Source organism: Cajanus cajan, chromosome 3 (genome assembly GCF_000230855.2).
Source record: "Cajanus cajan strain Asha chromosome 3, NIPB_CcT2T_4, whole genome shotgun sequence".
NCBI lineage: Eukaryota > Viridiplantae > Streptophyta > Magnoliopsida > Fabales > Fabaceae > Cajanus > Cajanus cajan.
The window spans coordinates 12,004,550-12,026,146 of record NC_138519.1 but is presented as its reverse complement, the minus strand read 5'-3'; the positions used below and the strand labels follow the sequence as shown (position 1 = coordinate 12,026,146).

Genomic DNA, 21,597 nt, shown 5'->3' with positions numbered 1-21,597 from the left:
ATGATCACCTGCAACACAATTTAAACAAATACAAAGAACAAGGGATTGAGAAACATCTCATTCGGTTTCAAGTGTACAAATAACAGTTAGGCAACACACACAAATTATAACAAGCACATCCATAGCTACATATTAATCAGGTGCAAAATTCAAATTATACATACAAAGGTAACACATGCACGGTCATTCATCATGCACGGTCATTCATCATGCAATGATGTCCTGGACTCGACTCATAAATGCATGCATGTGGCGACAGTCACGTGTCTCATAATCACATATCAAGTGGTATGCTACCAAAGCAACATACCTAGAGTAGTCTATGAGTACATGCCGGCTCAATCGTGCACTCTCAACTAGAAGGATGTACTGCTAGGGTCTCATCGAGGATAGCAAAGTCGCGCAAGATACGTCCCATGCACACAAACGGGTAGAACTGGGCCTTCCAAACCACACTATCCCCTAGGACTCCTCCAAGATGTTTCACACTTGGAGGGTTTTCCGTAACGATGTACTCCATATCATACCTCGTCATATAAATGCATATAAATCATGATGCATGTCATGCATTCACAAACTCATAGACTCATCACTTTACTTGTAACGGAATTTCATGTCTTATCTCATTTCATCACATTTCACATTCTCATAGTCGTAGTGTTCACAATAGCAAAGATTGATCCATGGTTTCCTGAAGCAAGCACCGACAACTCCTTGAGCATATAGGCCTTATGGCTAGCTAGAATTGGTAATAACTATCTAGTCAACTACTTATTCTATGAATAAGATTCATATAAAATTTACACTAGTACAAAAGAGACATTTTATGTCTATTATTTTGGACTTTTTACATTAGAAAAAGTCTGACGTCAATGCAGGAGACGTAAATTTACGTTGGATGTTTTTATAACCGATGAGAAATGGTTGACAGACCAAAACAAAATAACCTTGTCAATCTGTGAACACGTCCAAAAAATACCCAAATGCTTCAATCCAATCTGAGAGATAGGTCCAAAATAAAGAATGGGTCTTGTTGTCGTGCATTGTGAATGGAAAAACGTCCAAAGGTCTCGCACCATTGTTGCCGAAAATCGCTGGAGAGGAAAGCATTGTCAAGACACTCGTGTGCAGGAATAAAACAACAATTTTACACAGAAAGATCAATACACACATGAAAACACTAACTTCAATCCATGAAAACGCCTAAATGATTCAACCCAATTGGAAAGATAGGTTCAGAATCAAAAATGAGTTTCGTTGCCGTTGTCGTCGCCGCTCACCGTTGTTGTCACTGCTCACCGTGAGCGAAAAACACCCAAAGACCTGACAAAAATCACACCACCATTGCCAGAAATCGCTAGAGAAAAACCCTAGAGGAAAACAATGGAAAAACACTTACGTGCACGAAAAAGATGAAGGTGCTAGGGGAATAAAACAACTTTTTTTACTTCAGGCCTAAAGGGGTCCGATGTAAAATTGAAATCTACGTCGGACGATACTTCATATCCGACATAGATTTTAGTTTTTACGTCGGACCCCCTTTGGTCCGACATAAAAAAGTTTAGATTAATTTAAAAAATGCCACCATATATTTTTTACGTTGGGTATTTTTATAACTAATGAGAAAACGCTGACGTAAACGACTGATTTTCCACTAGTGTGACCTAGATTCTACTATTGACACCATAGATTCTTCAACCAATTTAACAATTATAACCTAGTATCTCAAGCAATGGAGTGTAAGCTTCAATTCTTTATGCTTTTGTTTACGGGGGAAATCGTTTGTGGGTTTTTTATATTCGAACTAGCACGTGATTCGTTTCAATTTAGGTATTAGAATTTTACGAAGAATAAGAGATGGAGTAGAAAGATTTAATAATTACTTGTTTCCAGATATTCATCAATAATTAACAAGCAATAATGTTCATGCATATAAATTCTCAAATAAACTGAATGAACGATATAAATATTTGCAATACAAATCATGTTCACATCACTTTATAGAGTTACAATTTCATTTGTAAAGCTATCTGACTACGTGATTAAAAGAAGAAAAGACAACTAGACTACTCCTAATCCTAAAAAGAGAAAATAAAAGTGGCCGAGAAATGGTCATACCCAAAAATGATTCTTTGCATGAAAGCCATATGCACAGGTGGAGAGTGCTCGAGAAAGGGTTTCAAGTATGAAGTTTCCGACCTCTTAAAGGTACATATTTTTCTGTATTTATAGAACTGGAATGAAGGCGGTTAGTTTGATGCAGGTGCGTTATAGGATGCGTTATGGGAAGATAACCGTCATCCACTATGCTTAATGGGTGGTTTTAGAATGTAACCTCTGGTAACCGCTCGTCCTATTTTCCTTTTTTCTCGACCCAGCTTTTTTAATAACCAACTTGGTATATGCTTTAACCGTTATGTCCTTCTAGTAATAACTTTTTACATTTTCGAGTTACTATCGAGAATGTGTCTCTTTAGAAATTCCTGATGTTCTTCCTAGAGAGATGCTTTGTCAATCCATACATTCGAGCGACCCACTATTTTCGAGCTATACAATTTTCGAGTGATCCTAACAAATGCCCCCCTAGGAATTCAGTCTCGATAGATCTACCGAGATGGAGAGCTGAATTCCTATCGAAAGTATTTCTCGTTTACTTCTTGAAATTTTCCTTCGATGAAAACCTACTCATGATGATTCATTTAATATGATAGATGTTATGACCGTTTGATGGGACATTAATTAACTTTACGGCGCGTGCCTGCGTTTCCCAAGTCTTATCAATGCAAAATTTTTGGCGGCCATTTTTATCACCTATATTTAAAATTTGAATTAATTCATGGGCTTATTTCACCTAAGGCCCATTAAAACTCATTTTACCCTAAAGTGAAATCCGCTTTTACCATTCTCTTCCTTCGCGCCCAAGTTTCTTTGCTCCGGTTCTTGGTTTTTCTTCCGGCGATCTCTCATTCATTCCGGCGTTCTTTGCTTTTATTCATTAATGGCTTCTTCTGCTGCATCCACCTCCGCTGTCGTGGCGTCAATAACTTCTCCTGTCTTGGCCTCTGCATCCTCTCCAACCATGACTGCTGCATCCTCCCCAACTATGGCTTATGTACCATCTCCTACGGCAGCCACTGCAACTTCTTCTCAAACTACGCCCTTGTTAATGGCTAATGCTCAAGTATGCACTGTTAAAGATGGGAATGACACCTTCGTTCCTATTCCAGGCATGGAAGAAGCAAGCTTAAAAATCTTCCAATCTCAGGTACTGCTACCCTTCTCTCTTGAGAATGGTAATCTGCATGCTTTCTTAGGGCCTTTTGCTGGTCAAAACAAGAAAACATTTGGGAATACACTATTGCTTGAAGATTCTTCTACCTTACCCTTCATTCATTCGTCCAAAATAGATCTTTCTTTACTTAGAGATACTACTAAGATTTTTAGGGCTATTCCCCTATCAAAGATAGGTATTTACAATGGTTACTTCGTGTAGAGAATGCAATGAGTTCTTCCTGGGTCGAAACTGGTATATTTGAATTTATTCAACTTGCAAAATTTGATTTGCATTTGTTCGACCCCCAAATGCTCCTTTCTGCAATTTTCTTTGGGAATAGAGAGACGCGAGCCTTTGAGTTCCCTTGTGGATTCGTTTGACCTACCCTGTTGGATATTGCAGCAATAATCAGCTTAGCCCCTCTAGGAGATAGGTTTTATCCTGATATTTTCGAGGAAGAAATTTCGATCAAGGAGCTTTCCATCACCTGGGACAAAAAAACCTATCTAGCTTTCATTACCGCTCATGTGGGGCAAACTGGGACTCCTGTTTCGACTTCTGAACATATTGCTTTTTTAATGTACTGGTTATCTGCTTGCGTTTTTTGTACCCCCTCTCTTCAAGTGCCAAAATATTATTATACTCTAGCCCAGGCCTTACATTTAAAAAAGAAAATCTGTTTAAGCAAGCTTTTGTTGGCCTCTTTATATACCTGTCTCGATGAAGCTTTAGAAAGCCTATTTCGCGAATCTAGACCTCGGAATCTTTCTGGCCCACTATGGTTACTTCAACTATGGCTCAATTCCATCTTCGAGAAGAAGCTTTCTCTTGTTTCGACCTTTACTCCATCTTGTGAACTTGAGGGTGCCCGTTTGAATACCTTGACCCCTCGAAAGCGCTCTATCGATAATTTTGCAACATATATTGACGCTATTCTCAGCTTTACAAACTTTAATGAGGATTTGGCTCCTTTCATTCGACCCACTTTAGTAGGCCCATCCTGGCTTCGACAAATTAACCAAGTTGGAAATATCACTTTAGATTCGACTGAAATCTGGTTTGGGTTTCTATCTTGGGATGTAATCATCTCGGGTATGAGACAAAAATATGTCAGGATCTACCCTTACCAGCCTCAACTATTTGCCCGCCAATTTGGTCTCTATCAAATGAAGCCTCTTCCCCTTCGACGAAAAGAGAGTATTTACGCTGACATCTATGTCGAAACGGGGAATTATGAAGAGGTTTTGAAGTTTATTCTGCGACCTGACAAAGAACTTAAACTCACCCCGTGTCATTTCTCTCCTTCTTTCTTAGTTTCCAAATTCTGTCTTCGATGGTGGTATCAGTATTATGTAGATAAACTTCTTACCTTCGATGATTTTTTGAAGAAGCTGATCAATTCTCCTCTTTCTTCTTCGCAGGGTCCCAAATAATCAAGTACTTTTAAGAACCGAATTCTTATTTATCAATTCGAGCAGTTTTTTAAAGTTTGTTATCGGCCCGATAATATTGGTCGAACCATCTTCGACGCATCTGTGTCTTTATCTAAAATGGTACAAAGGAACATCCACTCGAAAAAGGTAATTAACCCTCGAGGAAAAACTGATTTCAAAAAATTTTGTCCTAAAAATATACCCCCTCTTCCAAATGCTCTTTTTGGCTTAGCTAAATATTTTTCTTACCCTCCTTGGGTAAAAACACTTGACCCACTTTACCTCGAGCGTAAAGCAGTCCCTGAAAAGAATCGAGTTATTTACGCGAAATGTTCCCTGTACGATTTTCCTCGAAGAAGATGGTGGCCACTATGTTGGGTCGATAACACTAATCTTCCCCCTGGTAAATGACTATAACCAAGAAAATTTCTCGAATTCTTCATTGTACTTATCTCATCTCCTTTCAATGTTATGTTATACAAATGCCATACCTCAGCATGTTCCACAACACATTGAACAAACTCCCGATTGGGAGAGTGATGATGGTGACGATGCGAAAGTATCATCACTTAAAGGTCGAAAAAGAAAGACCGCTTCCGACAAGGTTTCTTTACGCACCAAGGTACACTTCTTTTCGAGCTAACCTTTCAAACATCTTTCTCGATTTGTTTATTTCACTTTATCTTTTCTGGTTCTTATATTTCAGAGTATTGAAACCTCTAAAAAAACAAAAAGTGGACTCGGGCAACACAAAAACTGTAAGTACACTGTTTGCCTTAATATACCTTGTTACTCTCTATTTCGAGTCTTGACTAAAAAGATTATTCTTCCAACTTTAGGTCTCGGCCACGAAAAAACCTGATAAAGGGAAGGGGAAGTTAGTGGTTTCTCTTCCCAAGAAAACCCAGAAACCTCCTACTGAGAAGCTTCTTAAAGATGCCATGAAATCAGTGCCCAAGGTATTCTTGTTTTTAATTTCGATTAAATTTTCTCATTGCTTTGACTCTTCTAAGATATTTGCTCATCATAGGATGTCGAAGTCATCCAGATTGACTCTTCTCGGGAAATGTCGAGAGATATTCCTCCCATTACCGGGGTATCTCAACAGGTCTGCTCTTTTTCACACCTTTCTTTTAGTCTTTCTTTATAATATCTTTCTAATCTCATCACTTGTTCGCAGCTGGCCACGCCTCAATTAAATGTTGCTGAGATTGCTTCAGTCGTGGCCTCGATAGAGATCCCTCCTTAGGTCGAGGAGTACAAGGTTCTCCAATCTGAACCTTTGGCAAATGTGGAGACCCTCCAACAGTCTGCTCAAGGTGAAGCTTCTTTCGAGCTGCAACATCCCTTGAGTCCAAACAAGGGTATATTTCGTTTATCTTTCAAACTTTTATTATTTCGTGAGTCTTAACAAAATATCTGTCTTACACGTTGTTTTTGTCTATAATAGGTTCGACTGAATCTCTCAGGCCTTTCACTACTTCTCCTTCGACCCAAGGTGGCGTCGAATCTTCTATACAAGGACTTTCTTCGATCCCTTCTACTGACTTGGACTTGATGAGCTTCTTCAATGAAGAGGACGAGGATATCTATAATATTTTCGATGTCCTCGACAACTGGACAAGTGGTCCATCTAGGTCAGAAAAGAGAAAGAGAAAATTGAACAAGTGTCTGAGACAATCCCATCCTTCCAGCCCATGCTCGAGTCTTTCAGATTGAAGGCCTACGTAGATGACTTGGATCAAGCCCTACTCGAACCAGCCTTCCAAATCTAAGTAGAATAGATGGTCGAAGACCTGCTTGCCTTCTCTGACCTTCCTCCTGCAATCCATACCGAGCTAAAAGAGTTTACCCAGTCTTTTACTCTTGTCTCAGATCTTCAATCGAAGTGGTCTACCACTTTCCAGGAAGTGGCTCAGATCGAAGTTGAGAGCGAGGGAGATCATGCTAAACTCGAGAAGCTCCGTGAAGATCTTATCTCCATTCGAAAAGCTACTGAGGAGATGATTCTTGTTTTAAAGAAGTTACAACAAGAGGAAGCAGATTGCACAGCGTCCATTGAAGCTTTGCAGCAGGAGTTGAATACTCTTCGCTCGAAATAGGCCACCTTGAAGACTCATGAGTCAAGACGTTGTGCAATGTCAGAAGAGTTTAAAAGAAGAAGGCAAAGTTATCTCTTCGAGACTAGCCAAAACTTTGGAGCACAAGAAGCATCTGGAGGGTCAGTGTGTTTCTCAAAGGCAAAGCTTGGATGACGCTTATAAGGCTTTCAAAGACTTCAAGTCCAAGTTTTGTAATAATTAGATTTTCGACACTGATTTTTCTTTTAGATTTGTCTTTGGCTTGTATCGAACAAATATTTTAATATTCTCTGCTATGAAAGGATTTTAAATATTTTCCATTTATTACCTTGATCACATTCGAATCCCTTTCTTTAATTACGTAAATGTTTTTGGAATATACTTGTTCAATTATAAAGGGGCCTTCCCAGTTATAAGACCACTTCCCCAAATGTCGAGATTTTTGATCTATGGGAAGGATCACTTTTAACACCACGTCTCCAACTCGAAAATGACGTGTTTTGATTCTCTTATTATACGTTTTCTCAACCCTTTGTTTTTGTTGAACAAGATTCTGCAATGCTATTAACCTTTCTTCGTCTAAAGATATTAATTCATCATACATTAAATTCCAATAATCCTCAGTAGGCAAATCATTCTGTTTTTGTATGTGAATTGATTGTAAATTAATATCTAAAGGAAGAACGGCGTCATGCCCATACACCAGTTTATAAGGGGTAGTCTTCGTGGCATCTCTAGGGGAATTCCTATACGCCCATAAAATTTGAACAAGTGTTTCATGCCAATTTCGAGGCTTGCTCGAAATATGCTTCTTAATCAAACTGATAATAAGTTTGTTAGCAGCTTCTACTTGTCCATTTTCTTGTGCGTAATATGGTGTTGAAGTTATTAACTTAATTCCCTGCGATTCAGCATATTGAGCAACTTTTCGACCTGTAAACACTGTGCCTTGATCAGTAGTAATTGTTTGGGGAATTCCAAACCTTGTAATGATATGATCCTCGACAAAATCAATTATGTCCTTTTGCTCGACCTCTTTCAAAGGAATAGCTTCAACCCATTTTGTGAAATAATCAATAGCCACTACAAGAAAAATGCTGATTTCCGACGGAAATAGGTAAATTTCCAACGGATTTTTTTGTTTTCCGACAGATTTCTGACAGATTTTTTTGTTTTCCGACAGAATTTTCCGTCAAAAATTATAAATTTTTTTTTTAATTTTAATAAATTTATTAATGTAACAACCCTCATATTTGACCTCTTAAGGATTTTATTTCACGATATTTAACTGTTTAGCGTATTTTATCCTTACTTGTGCAATTTCTGGGATACTTCCCAGAAGGTCACCCATCCCAGTACTACTCCAGGTCAAGCACGCTTAACTGTGAAGTTCTGATGAGTAAGCTACCGAAATGTATATGTATGTTGTCAGTATAATTTGTATAAATTAATTCATTTAAGTCATCCTCAAATATACAATCTCATATTTGTACTATAATAATAATATATAATAATTTTATATTACGAATAATAATAATAATAATAATAATAATATATTTAATTATTCTTTTTTTTTATATGTACTTACTTTTATAATTAACATCCACTTATTTCTATTTAAAATTATAATTTAAATTATTTAATTTTATAATTTATAATGATAATATAATTTATAAAATTATAAATATTTATTTATTACATACTTATAAATTAAATTTTAATATTTTAAATAAATTATTAATTAATTTAATATATTTATTTACCTTAAATCAAACATATAAAATTCAAAAAATGTATTTATCCTTGTTTTTTTTAATTATCAACTAATAATAAAATACTAACTTAAAATCTTATCTAATTATATATAATATTCTCATATCAAATTTAGGACCAGATATTAGTTATACAAAAATATTAAGATCATATAGTAAATTGTCAATAAGATTTTAGTTAAATAATTTAAAATAATTAATGTTTCAATTATATTGTTAATTAGCAAATAATTTATTCCAAAACTAATTAATTTTTTTATATTAATTATTAGTAAAATTTAATAACTTTTAATTTAGCAATTAATTGGATCGATGAAATTCAACACACACCATGAGTTATTGAGTGGAATAACTTTACCAAGAGTTATTTTGTAAGTTATCTAAAATCAAACATATAAAATTCAAAAATGTATTTATAACCCCCCTCATATATATATATATATATATATATATATATATATATATATATATATATATATATATATATATATATATATATATATATATATATATATACCAGATGTCCCGAAGTGGATCTAGGAGGGTAAAGGGGAAAGAGGAAAGATGCAACAATGAACCAGATTTACACGGTGGTAGTCCGCACAATACTAGGTATCAAGGGAACACCTGACGAATCAGGCTTACAAATCCCAGGTTTTCACAAAATGATGCAAGAAAATAAATTAAAAGCAAAGAAAGCAGATGAAGAAAGAAAGATTTTATAACTGAAAAGCTTACAAAGAAATATCTTAGAGCTTCTCTCTCTAATCTCTCTCTAAGATGTTGTAAATGAAAGGGTACCTCACAACATGGTCGAGGCCTCCTTTTAAAGACTAAAAATTCACTGTTTCTACAGAACAAGTAAACTTGACTGGTACTATTTACTACAGTGTCGGTATCCTGACTAGAACTGTTTATCTGCTACAGTGCCGGTATCTTGACTGGAACTGTTGATCTCTTCAGATTGGGTAGATATCGATATACATTGCTGGGCTGGAATGATACCGATAAATTGCTATGATGATATGCGGTGCAGGGTATTCACAAAACATAATGTGAATATGCCCACCATTAAATAAAAATATCATGATTAATAGTTAAACAAATTGATAATTGTTAAATTTCTGCTAGGTTGATACCAAAGCAGTCATCTTCATTTTGATAAAACTCATCTAGAGACGCTGTAGATTCTGATGAGCTAGGTAAAGAGGATTTTGAAGTTTCGCCTTCATTTTTGAGAAGAGTTAAAATGTCTTCAAGATTTTTGGCAAAACTTTCTTTTGTTTTTGCATCCGCTAATGACGCTGTAATTCTTGCCTTTTGATTGAGAAACAATGATGTTTCTGGGTCAGCCATTTTTAAATACTTTGTATTAGAGACAAACCATTTTTTCACTTCTTGTGGGTTTGCCTTACTTGCATCAAATAAATTCCACCATTTGACATAAGAATTTCTTTGCAATGGATGAGGTTGCAATGGATGTTGTGCTTTTCCAAATTTGTACTGCCATGAATGTATCCATGATAGTGAGAATCTTGAAAAGAATTGAAGATCTGCTGGGATCCATGTATTTTGGTTATCATACATGGATTTGAAGATCTTAAACCCTTCATCTACTGGTGCTGGAAGGATTTCTTCAATTGGACCAAAGAAGTCCCACCATTGGAGAAACCAACTAGGGAACTTATATTGGACATTTCGTTTGAAATAAATCAGCCACTAATGGCGGTTGGTCTTATTTTGATACCAGAATGTTTTATTCCAGGCATCAATATAATCCCAGTAATTATACCCAATGGGGTCAAAAAGCATTAAAAATTTCTGAGTAGTACTCGGGTTTTGGCCAAACTGACTTGGTGTTAAAACTTTAAAATTTGGAAGGTTGCATGAGTTACGTTAGAAGGATCTTTGGGATCCTTATAATGCTTGATTGCTACAGAATCTGTATCAACCAGGATGAACTCATAAAACTTTCTTGTTTTGTTGAGGGCTAGAGGTTTAAAATGAAAGCCCTCAGGAAAATTTTTTTGTGAAATTTTGTTTGGGTTTTTATCCCAAAATTCAGGCTCCATTTGAGTGATAACCCAAAATTTATTCTTCGGAATATAATGAGATTATGAGCTTTTTGAGATTTGGTTTGGGTTGCAATTTGATTTTGGGAGGTGGACTAGATCTGTTTTTCTGGAATTTTTCCAATAACGAGATCCAAAGCCTTTGATTCTTTTTCATCTTCTTCTTCTAACATGATGTCAGCCCAAGTCTTATTTGGGATTGAGGTAAGACTTTGGTTTTGAAGACTCATGAGGGTTGAGATTGAAATTGGTATAGCATAGTCTAGCTTAGTTTGTTATTGTGGTTGATTGGTGTGCTGAGTAGATGACTCGGCAACTTGGGTTGGTTGAGTCAGTGACTTTAAAAGTTTGAGAACTGGTTGATTGGTATGCTGAGTAGATGACTCGGCATGGTTTGGTTGAGTTAGTGACTCTAAAAGTTTGAGAACCGGAGATGATGGTTTCATAGGTTGTTCCCTCCTGGGAGAGGCTGTCTGCTTTCCTCTACCTCGACCTCTGGCTGAGGCCAAAATTGCCTTTTTAGGCATTTGTTGTACTCTGTAAATATTCACGAGTTAAATAGTCAGGTAGAGAGTTAGAAGTGCCTTTGAGATACTCAATGTCAAAATCAAAAACACTTAAAATTGCTTGCCATCTGGCAAAGATTTGTTTTGATGCAAGATTTTTAACATCTTTTTGCAAAATTTCTTTGGCTGATTTGCAATCAACCCTAATTAAAAACTTTTGATTTAAAAGATCAGATTGAAAATTTGAAACACACAAAACAATTGCTAAAACTTCCTTTTTAACGGTTGAATAGTTCTGCTGTACAGGATTCCAATGTTTGGAGGTATAGGCAACTATATGCTCTACTTCTCCAAATTTTTGCTTAAGAATTCCTCCATAACCAAGGTCAGAAGCATCTGTTTCTACTACCTTAAAGGCTTGAGGAATAGGTAGGGAAAGACAAGGAAGGTTTTTAACCAATTGTTTGACATGTTTGACTAAAGTAGTATGATCTTTACTCCAAGGAGGGGGATTTTTCTTTAATCTATCATGCAGAGGTTTGATAATATTGTTTAAATTGGGAATGAAATCTCCCACATAATTCAAACATCCTAGAAATCTTTGGAGTTGAGTTTTATCAGTAATTTTGTTAGGGAATTTATCAGCAAATTCTATGGATCTACTGATAGGAGTAATTTTTCCCTGATGGATAATGTGACCCAAAAACTGGATCTTTTTTTGGAAAAGGCTAATTTTTTAGCTTGAGACTGCCAAGCCATTTTTCCTAATAGTTCTAACAAAGATGTTTACATGTTTGAAATGTTGATCAATAGATTGGGAAAAATTAAGACATCATCAATATAGACAATGGCAAAGCTTGTATAAGGATTAAAAATGTCATTCATAATCTTTTGAAATTCTGAAGGAGCATTTTTTAATCCGAATGGGATAACATTTCATTCATATTGACCAAAGGGAACTGTGAAGGCAGTTTTGTACCTCTCTTTTTCTTGTATCTGAATATGCCAATATCCAGATTTCATATCAAATTTTGAAAAGATTTTGGCAGAATGAAGACGGTTGAGAAGATCTTTTTTGTTTGGAATAGGATATCTAATCCATTGAAGCGCTTGGTTGAGAGGTTTGTAGTTTATGAACAATCTAGGAGTTCCTCGTTCAATTTCAGCTTGTTTATTGACATAAAAAGCTGCACAAGACCAAGGGCTTTTACTAGGTCTGATGAGGTTTTTGTTCAAGAGGTCCTTGATCTCCTATTGACAATATTGGAGTAATTGCTCATTCATTTGAATGGGTCTGGCTTTGGTTGGGATTTGACTTTCTTTGAAATCTTTTTCATAAGGAAGACTAACGACATGTTGCTTTCTATCCCAAAAAGCATGAGGAAGGTCATAACAAATAGAGTTCTGGATTGTGAGCAAAAGATCTTTGATCTTGTCTTGGATATGAGTTTGCTCAAGTTGTCGCTCAATAGTCTTAAAGGAAATTTCTTCCTTCAGATAATTGATCTGGTTGGATTTTTGTTCTATCAAATTGATAGTTTTACTAATGGGTTTCTTGATAAATCTAAAGATAATAGATTTATCACCTTTGTGAGAGGTTATACCTTCATCAGTAATCTCTAAGGGAAATAAAGCCCTAATGAAAGGAGTTCCTAGAATAACCTCATTTCTAAGGTCTTTGACCAATAAAAAGAAGGTTTCAATTTGTTGGCCTTGGTTTTCTATGGCGGCTTTTGAAAGCTTGTATCTAATCTGTAATTTAGATCCATTAGCAGTGCTAAGCTTTTCAGAGGTTTTCTCAAAATATTTGGTTGGAATGAGCCCTTCTAAGATACAACTGGAGTCTGCTCCAGTAACAAAAAGAGATATTGTTTCTAGAATAAAATCTTCAACAATAATCTTGATATTAATGAAGAATTTCTGAATGGTTAATCGGTTTATAAGACCTAAGAAATCACTCCAATCAACTTCATTATGCTCTAATCCTTGACCAGAAGGAGGGTTTTCTTGGTCAGAATCATCTTGTAATTGGGAAAGAATATTTTGATGAAGGACCTGCTGATCCTTAATACTCCTAATTTCCCTTTTAAGATTGTTAATCTCAGCTTGGAGGTCTTGGATAGTAACAGGTTTGGTAGAAGTTTTTTCTAACTTCTTGAGGATAGGATTTAAGTCATACTTATTGGTTATGACAGAATTTCTGGGTTTTGTTTCTAAAGTCTGCTTGAGTTTTTCCAGAAAATTTCTTTTTTCTTCCGGGTCAGGAATAGAATTGATTGCTTCAAACAAAAGATCTTGTTCTTTTGTTAAAACATTTATAGTTGGGCTTTCACTACTATCAGATGATGAGACATCATCATCTTGCTGAATGTTATGAATATCTTCATCAGAATAGTATTCTGTAGACTCTTCTTCTGAAGTTTGGACAAGAAGACTGCTAATTTGTTCTTCTAATTCTGGTTCTAAATTAAGATTTCTAATTTTCCTTCTGAGTCTACAGTATTTACTGATATGACCAGGTTTTTTGCAATTGTAACAAATTATGGCTTTCTTTTTTCCTGGTGAGGGTTTAGTTTCTGTTTTAGGTTCCCTAAATGTCTGATTTCTCCTTTTAGGATACCTAAAACGTCGTTTTTGTTTGTAGTGGGTGTTGCTAGGTTGATCCTGCCTAACACTCTTTCTGGGTTTTTGTTTAGAACACCCTGGTAAACCAAATTGTTCACAGAAAGTGCCTAATTCTCTCCTATTTTGGGTTTTTTCTTTTGCCAATTGCCTCTGAAGCTTATCATTTTGACAAATTTCCAAGGCTATTTTTTGTATGAAGGAGATTAATTGGCCATAACTCAGATGGTCATAGGGAATAATGTTATCAGGTGTTAAAGACCTAATTTTATCCCTAACCTTGTCTCCTAAGGATCTTGGAAGACCGGCTAAAAAATTTTCTTTCCAGAATGGTTGTTGACTATCTTCTCTGGTAAAAACCCTAGTGAGGAATGTATCTTTATACCATTTAAAATCACCTAAGGTTTTACACTTGAGGTTGGACAATAGTTCAACAGATCTATCTTTCCATAAAGATGGATCTCCTATGAAATGTTGGGCTATAGTAAAAATCAAGGTATTGACAGCATCTGGAATGGTCTCACCATTATTGAAGAATGGCTCACCACTGTCATCAATCTTAACAGCTGAAAAAATTTATAACTTTTGTGCCTCAATGAGATAATGATCCCACCAACCTTTAAGTTGCCCTGTAAATCCTGAAACTATAATGTTTGCTATAGCTTCCTCAGAACTCTCATGGGCATTTTGATAAGCAGTACACACCATGGTCATATGTTGTAACATATGCATGATGTTGTACTCAGATTTACCATCAATATTCCATTCATAAACATTTTTGGCATTAAAACTACTATTATTGAGGTCCTTATCTTCTATGGCCAAATCTAAGGCTGTAGAGGGATAGGGTTTGGTTAGACCTTTCCATTGGTTCCTGGAGGTGGTCATAATAGGATTAATCTGAATGGATTGAGGATTACTGGAATCAAAATCGTGATCTGATCCTTGGTTTAAAACACCTATAGTTCTTGCTGGCATCCTTATTTTAGGTCTAGAAGAGGCTTCTTCAGTACCTTAGGGGGACTCAGGGATAGTAGTTGCTTTAAGTAAATTATTAATTTTACTTAATAATTCACTAGCATCAGAATCCATATTGGATTTTGCCTTAGCTTTGTGCAAATTTTTTTTAGCTCTTTGGCTAAGCTTGAATGGTTGAAACAGGGGTTTTTCTAAGTGCTTGGAACTTGAGGCTTGGTTAGCTAATGATTGGCTTGATTCAGATTTAGGGGTAGCTAATTTGTCACCTAAAACCTGGAGATACTTGTTTGTGTAATTTACTTGTTCCATAAGACTTTTAATGTCTTTAGAAGTCAAATTTTCATCCACATCCTTGGTTTTGAAGGGTGCAGCAAGCACAAGGTTGTTCTTGTCATCCCTAATTTGGGGAAGTTGGTATTGAGTTTTAGGAGGAAGTTCAGACTGGACCTTCTCTCCATCCTTGAGATGCCAAATGACATTTGTGGAATTGTTTCCTATAAGGTCATCTTTAAAAGGATAATCTATATTTTTCTTGATGGTATAAGCATGAAACCAATCAAGAAAAGGGATATTGAATTTAACATGATTCAAGAAATTATAATAAATCTCCTGAATTTCTAATCTTTTTGGACCTTGGTAATTTCTCAAAAACCAAGATCTTTGAGGTTGACTTTCCTCAGAGGCAAAGTCTTTTCCGAGGGCCTCCTTGTCAATTTGGAATTCAGATTGTATCATAATGATCGTTAAGGGAAGAATAGGTTGGGGATTGGATGGACTTTTGGTCATCCTCATCATTTGTTTGGTAAACGGCTCTTGGAATGGTTGAATTGGTTTCTATTCCTTGAAGATTTGTTTTAGGAATAATTATCCTAGGAATATTGGTTGTACTAGATTGTGATGCCACCGAGAAGGATCTTCTGGCAGAAGTGTATTTAGATCTAGTAGCTTCGGTTCTTGAGGAGAAAGAATTTCTCCTATCAAAAATAATTTCTACCTTACCAGCTTCAGACTGCCTAATTTCTTGGAATTCAGGGGCTTGTCTGGGCAGGGTAGGTGTTGCTCTTTCTAATTGCCAAGCTGTAGGAAGTTCTACTTCATCCCACTTTATGAGTTTGGGAACAGCAACATTGGCTTTTGTCATGTTTGTGACAAACAAGGTGGTTTCCCTATCATTTGTTTTAAGGAGAACCCTTGAGTTACAAGTGTTCATGACCTTGTATTGGATCTTATATAGGAGGGCTGCAGGGATAGAACCTTCTTTCATGTTTAACCCATGCAGTCTGATATTTAAAAACAATGAATCTAAAACATTTCTGTCTAAAAGACTCATAGTTTTATTTGGAAAACAATTGAAATAAACAAGACCATGTCCTAAACTTGTTTCGACTGTTCCTATAAGGGAATCATGGAAGTCATTGTGTCTAATGTCTCTAAGACACATAAGGATTGATGCATTAAGACCTTCCCTGATTAAGGGCTTAACAGCAACCTGGACACATCCTATATGAAGGTACTTGTACTTCCTAGAATGTTCTGCTACAGATTGTTTAGTAAGGAGATGAAACTCTTCACCAGCTTGGGGGTCCAATGGTATATTATTTTCAGCAGTCTTGATAATGTAATCAGAACTACGAACATGTTTTTCATCAGGAATATATAACTCATCCTGGGGTATTTTGGGAATTTCCCAATTGTCAATGGCTTGGTTGATATCTTCAAAGCAGACTTCTTCGAAGATGTTGTTTTTAGGAGGAATTTCCTCCATGGATTGGTTTTGCTCAGTGAGCAGATTTTTGGAAGACGAAGAAGAGGAAGAAGAGGCTTTGACAGTGAGACGCCTAGAAAGGGAGCGAAGGAAATTACTCATGTTGTATAATTATCCAGTATCATTACCCTCATTTGGTTCCATAAGATACTATAAATTAATATTAAATTAATTTCTGTCCAATGAATCTGGTTTTATAAAACTCTTTTTTTTTTTAAGTGTACAAAAAGGAATCCTTCTGAATTAGATTTAGATTTTGAAGACAACATTGTCAAATATATATATATATATATATATATACTAAATGTGAATTTTACTAAGTATTACACCGTTCAATAACTTTATATTAAATGTGAATTTGGTAAATCCAACTGTTAGATTGAAAGTTCATATCTCTTATAGATTATATATACAAAACTTTATATTAATCCAAAGTGATTTGATACTTCATTTTTATAAAACAAAATTGATGTAATATATTCATTTCAAAATACACTAAAATATGAACACTTTGATTACCTTCCAGTTGTTGTTCAATTTTAACAAAATTTGATATACACATATAAAGTGATATGAACTTTCAGTTTAACGGTTGGATTTACAAAATTCACATTTAATATAAAGTTATTGAGCAACATAATACTTAGTAAAAGTTACACCGATATAATTATAACCCCCTATATTATATATATATATATATATATACATATATATATATATAGGGACAGATGCACGTTTGGAATAGTGGGGCACATAATATATTTTAAAAAATAATAATTATATTCTAATAAATAAATATATAGATTTAGAAAAAATGTTTATTTATTTGATATCTGTCAATTTTTTGAAAGAAATTAATTCTCATGTGATAACAAAAATTTCTTAATAATGAATTAATTTTTTTAAAAAGTTTAATTATAATATATATATGTATATATATATATATGTGTGTGTGTGTGTGTGTATCTTAATATTTACATATATAACGTAATATATTAAAATAAATAATTTTTTGATAAAATAAAATTTGTAGCATACATGTTTATCTTTTGTGTTTTTTATTTATTGTATACGTTGATTGAAAAAATCAAAATAGTAAAATTGTATACATTGAATAAAAAAATCAAAATAAGAAAAATCAGAAGATTTATGTTCCATTTAGAATTGTTATTATAAGATATATTTTAAAATAAATTATCATCTAAAAATATATATTAGATATTAAAAACATATTTATATCATAAATAAATTAAAATTTATTTTTATAAAATTTAACATATTTATTTTTATTTTTAATAGTGTTAAATTATTATAAAATAAGTCTTTATGATTGTAGTTCTACCCAAACATTTAAAAAGTGTCTATGATAGATAAATAAGTCATACTTAAGATATATATTTTTAAAGAAAGTTAGGTTCAAACCAACTAAATTATAATAAAATATAGTGAGCTAATTTATTTTCTTCTTTAATACTAATCGTAGATATAAAAAACTTGTAATAAATAATTATAATATATATTTATACCTTTAAAAGTTATATATAAAATTTTTAAACTACAAATATATATAAGAAATTAAAAACAATAAATTAAAAATAAGAAATTAAAATAAGATTTAAAAATAAGAATTAAAAATAATAAAAATAAGAAATTTCAGACGGATTTATATTTCTGTCGGAAATTTCTGACAGAAATATAAATACGTCAGAAATTTTCGACGAAATATTCTGTCAAAAATATTCTGTCAGAATTTTTTGACGGATTTATTTTTCCGTCAGAAATTTCTAACAGAATTTTCCGTCAAAAACTTTCTGTCAGAAATTTCTGACGAATTTATATTTCCATCAGAAATTTCTGACAGAAAATTTTCGATGGAATATTCTGTCGAAAATTTCTAACAGATTTATATTTTCGTCAGAAATTTTTGACGGATCCATATCCGTCAGAGATTTTCCATCAGAGATTTTCTGTCAGAAATTTACATTTTTCTTGTAGTGAGCAACCAATATATATTTATGATTTTTTGAGGAGGGTGGATGTATTTGCCTTATAATGTCAATGGCCCAACCTCGAAATGGCCAAGGCTTAATAATCGAATGTAATTCACTTGCAGGTACCTTTTGTATTGGTCCATGTTTTTGACATTCCTCACAACTCTTTGCGAATTCGATACAATCCTTAATCATAGTTGGCCAATAAAAACCTTTTCTCGACAAAACCCATTTCATCTTTTCACCTGCTTGATGTGCTCCACAGATGCCTTCATGTATTTCTGCCATAGCTATATAACTTTCGTGACTCCCAAGACATTTGAATAAAACTCCATCAAAACCTCTTTTGTATAATTCATTATTTAGCAAGACATAATTGAGGGCTTGGAGTTTAATTTTTCTTTCGACTTTCAAATTGGGATTTTGTAAGTATTCGACCAATTTGCTTCTCCAATCTTGTTGACTCGAGGAACTAACACTTAGAGTCTCTAGATAGCCTATCACTTCATTTTCTATATGAATCAAAGACTTAAGACATTCCTTGCTCACTTTATACCCTGATGCCATCTAGGCCAATTCATTTGTGATGGTATTCGCATGTCGAGAAACATGTTGTAATTCAACCTCATTGAATGCGTTTAACAACTGTACAGCTCGAGATTTGAATTCGACTAATTTTTCATTCAAACACTTATATTCCTGAGTTAGTTGTTTGATAACGAGTTGTGAATCTCCTCGAATTACCATATTCTTAGCGCCTAACTCTTTAAGGATTTCGAGTCCTGTAATGAGTGCTTGATATTCAGTTTCTTTATTCGAGAATCCCCTATTTGTTTGGAATGATAATTTAGTAGGAATCCCTTCAGGCGAGATAATCAATAACCCTATCCCAGTACCTAATTCATGTTTCGAACCATCGAAAAATAATTCCCAAGTCTTAGTGGTTAAGTAAGTAACTTCTTTAGTTCCTTTCGAGTGGTCCGCAAGGAAATCTGCAATTACTTGTCCTTTAGTTGCTTTTAATGGTTCGAAAGTTAATGAATATTCAGTTAACGCAAGTGCCCATTTGCCAACTCGAGAATGTAAAACAGGTTTACACAACATATACTTAATCACATTACTTCGACAAAATATTACAACATCACAAGGCCTAATATAATATTTCAACTTTGTACAAGCAACATAAAGACTTAAACATAATTTCTCTAAAGGAGTATATCTAGTTTCTGCTCCTACTAACATTCGACTTAAATAATAAATGACTCTCTTGATGCCATTATCATCATCTTGCGCCAGCATGCCCGCAATAGTAGAATCGCTAGCTGAAATGTACAACTTCAGTTGCTTCCCTTTAGAGAGTGGTGCAAGCACTGGAGGATGAGCCAAATACTTTTTGATTTCCTCTAACGCCTTCTGGTGTTCTTCATTCCATTGAAATTCTTGTTCCTTTTTCATACGTAAAAGAGGAGAAAACACTTTAGTTTTACCAGATAAATTCGATATAAATCTTCTCAGAAAATTTACTTTACCTAAGAGAGATTGAAGTTCTTTTTTGTTCGATGGAGGTTTACTCTCCATGATAGCTTTAGTCTTGTTCCTATCCACTTCGATCCCTTTCTGGTGTATGACAAATCCCAGGAACTCTCCTGCTGTAACACCAAAAGCACATTTTAGTGGATTCATTTTTAAACCATGTTTTCTCATTCTCTCGAAAGATAATTTTAAATGGTATAAGTGATCCTCCTTTTGTTTCGACCCAACAATTATGTCGTCAATATAAACTTATACAAACTTACCAATTAAATCATGGAATATTAAATTCATTGCCCTTTGATAAGTGGCACCTATGTTCTTTAATCCAAATGGCATCATCACCCATTCATAGACGCCTAACGCACCTGGACATCAAAAAGCCGTTTACGATACATCATTGGCTGCAATATAAATTTGGTTATATCCCGAATAACCATCGAGTAAACTCATAATTTCATTACCTGCAGCAGCGTCTATCATAGTTTCAGCGATGGGCATAGGATACTCATCTTTGGGGGTTGCTGTGTTGAGATCTCGAAAATCAATGCGTACCTTGAGTTTTCCATTCTTCTTTATAACGGGCACGACATTCGATATCCACTCAGCATATCTTGAAGTTCTAATGAACTTTGCTTTCAATAACCTCTCAATTTCTTCCTTTATTTTTTCGATTACTTCAAGAGCGAACCTTCGAGGGCTTTGCTTGACAGGTTTCTTTCCGGGAATCATGGGTAACCTATGTTCCACCAATCCTCGATCTAATCCCGGCATTTCATCATAATCCCATGCAAAGAAATCTTTATAATTATGCAGTACTCGAATTAATTCATCCTTTAATTCTTCTTGAAAGAGCTTGCTAATATAAGTTACTTTTCTATTTTTGACAGTTCCCAAGTTAATTTCTTCGAGTGGATCTTGAGATTCTAATTTATGTTCTTCCTTGGTTGCTCTTTCGAAGCCCAACGGTGAATCATCGAAAATACAATCTAACTTGAGTTCTGGCTCTTGCTCTTTGCCTTCTTTTAACTTTTCGACCTCCTGGTTCGTTTTAATTTCTATTTTTTCCTTTTCTATTTCTTTCGAGACGACCTGGTCCCTTCGGCTTTCCTCTGTTTTTTCTTTTTCTTCATTCTTTTCGACTTCGAAGTCCATGTCCCTTTCCTTTCTTTTTGGTTTTTCTTCTTTCTTTTCGACCTCGAAATCTATACCCTCATTCTTTGTTTTTTGTTTTTCTTCGGCCAAAGTGGCCGTGCTATTTTTATCAATCTCAACTTCATTCAAATGTACCTCCCTATCTTGACTTTCCTCGGCCATATTGGCCGTTCGATCGGCCATGTAGGCCGATATTCGAGCTAAGAAGCTCGAATAAGGATCTTCATCCTTCATTCTTCAATTGGAGCCGAATCTTTTTCGGCTCAAATCACGAAACCTTTCTTCACATCCCAGCAAAAAGTCTTTTTAACTCCCTCTTCGTCATCCATCACTCCAGCATTATAGGCATCAAAAGGCTTGGTCTTTGCAAATGCTGTTAATTGTTGATCAGCAAAGTACATACCTACCTCATATGTTT

At 34.7% G+C, this 21,597-nt stretch overlaps 1 protein-coding gene across 1 annotated transcript; it reads right to left on the bottom strand.

Annotated features, from left to right (window-relative positions):
- Nucleotides 1–19,061: 19,061 nt before the first annotated feature.
- LOC145956057 (uncharacterized) lies at nucleotides 19,062–21,362 on the bottom strand. Its single transcript, XM_083071616.1, has 4 exons — nucleotides 20,489–21,362; nucleotides 20,291–20,392; nucleotides 19,796–20,143; nucleotides 19,062–19,567 (listed from the first exon to the last, which is right to left on the bottom strand). Exons 1-4 carry the CDS (start codon nucleotides 21,360–21,362, stop codon nucleotides 19,062–19,064), a joined length of 1,830 nt encoding a protein of 609 aa, XP_082927742.1.
- Between the last annotated feature and the right edge of the window lie 235 nt (nucleotides 21,363–21,597).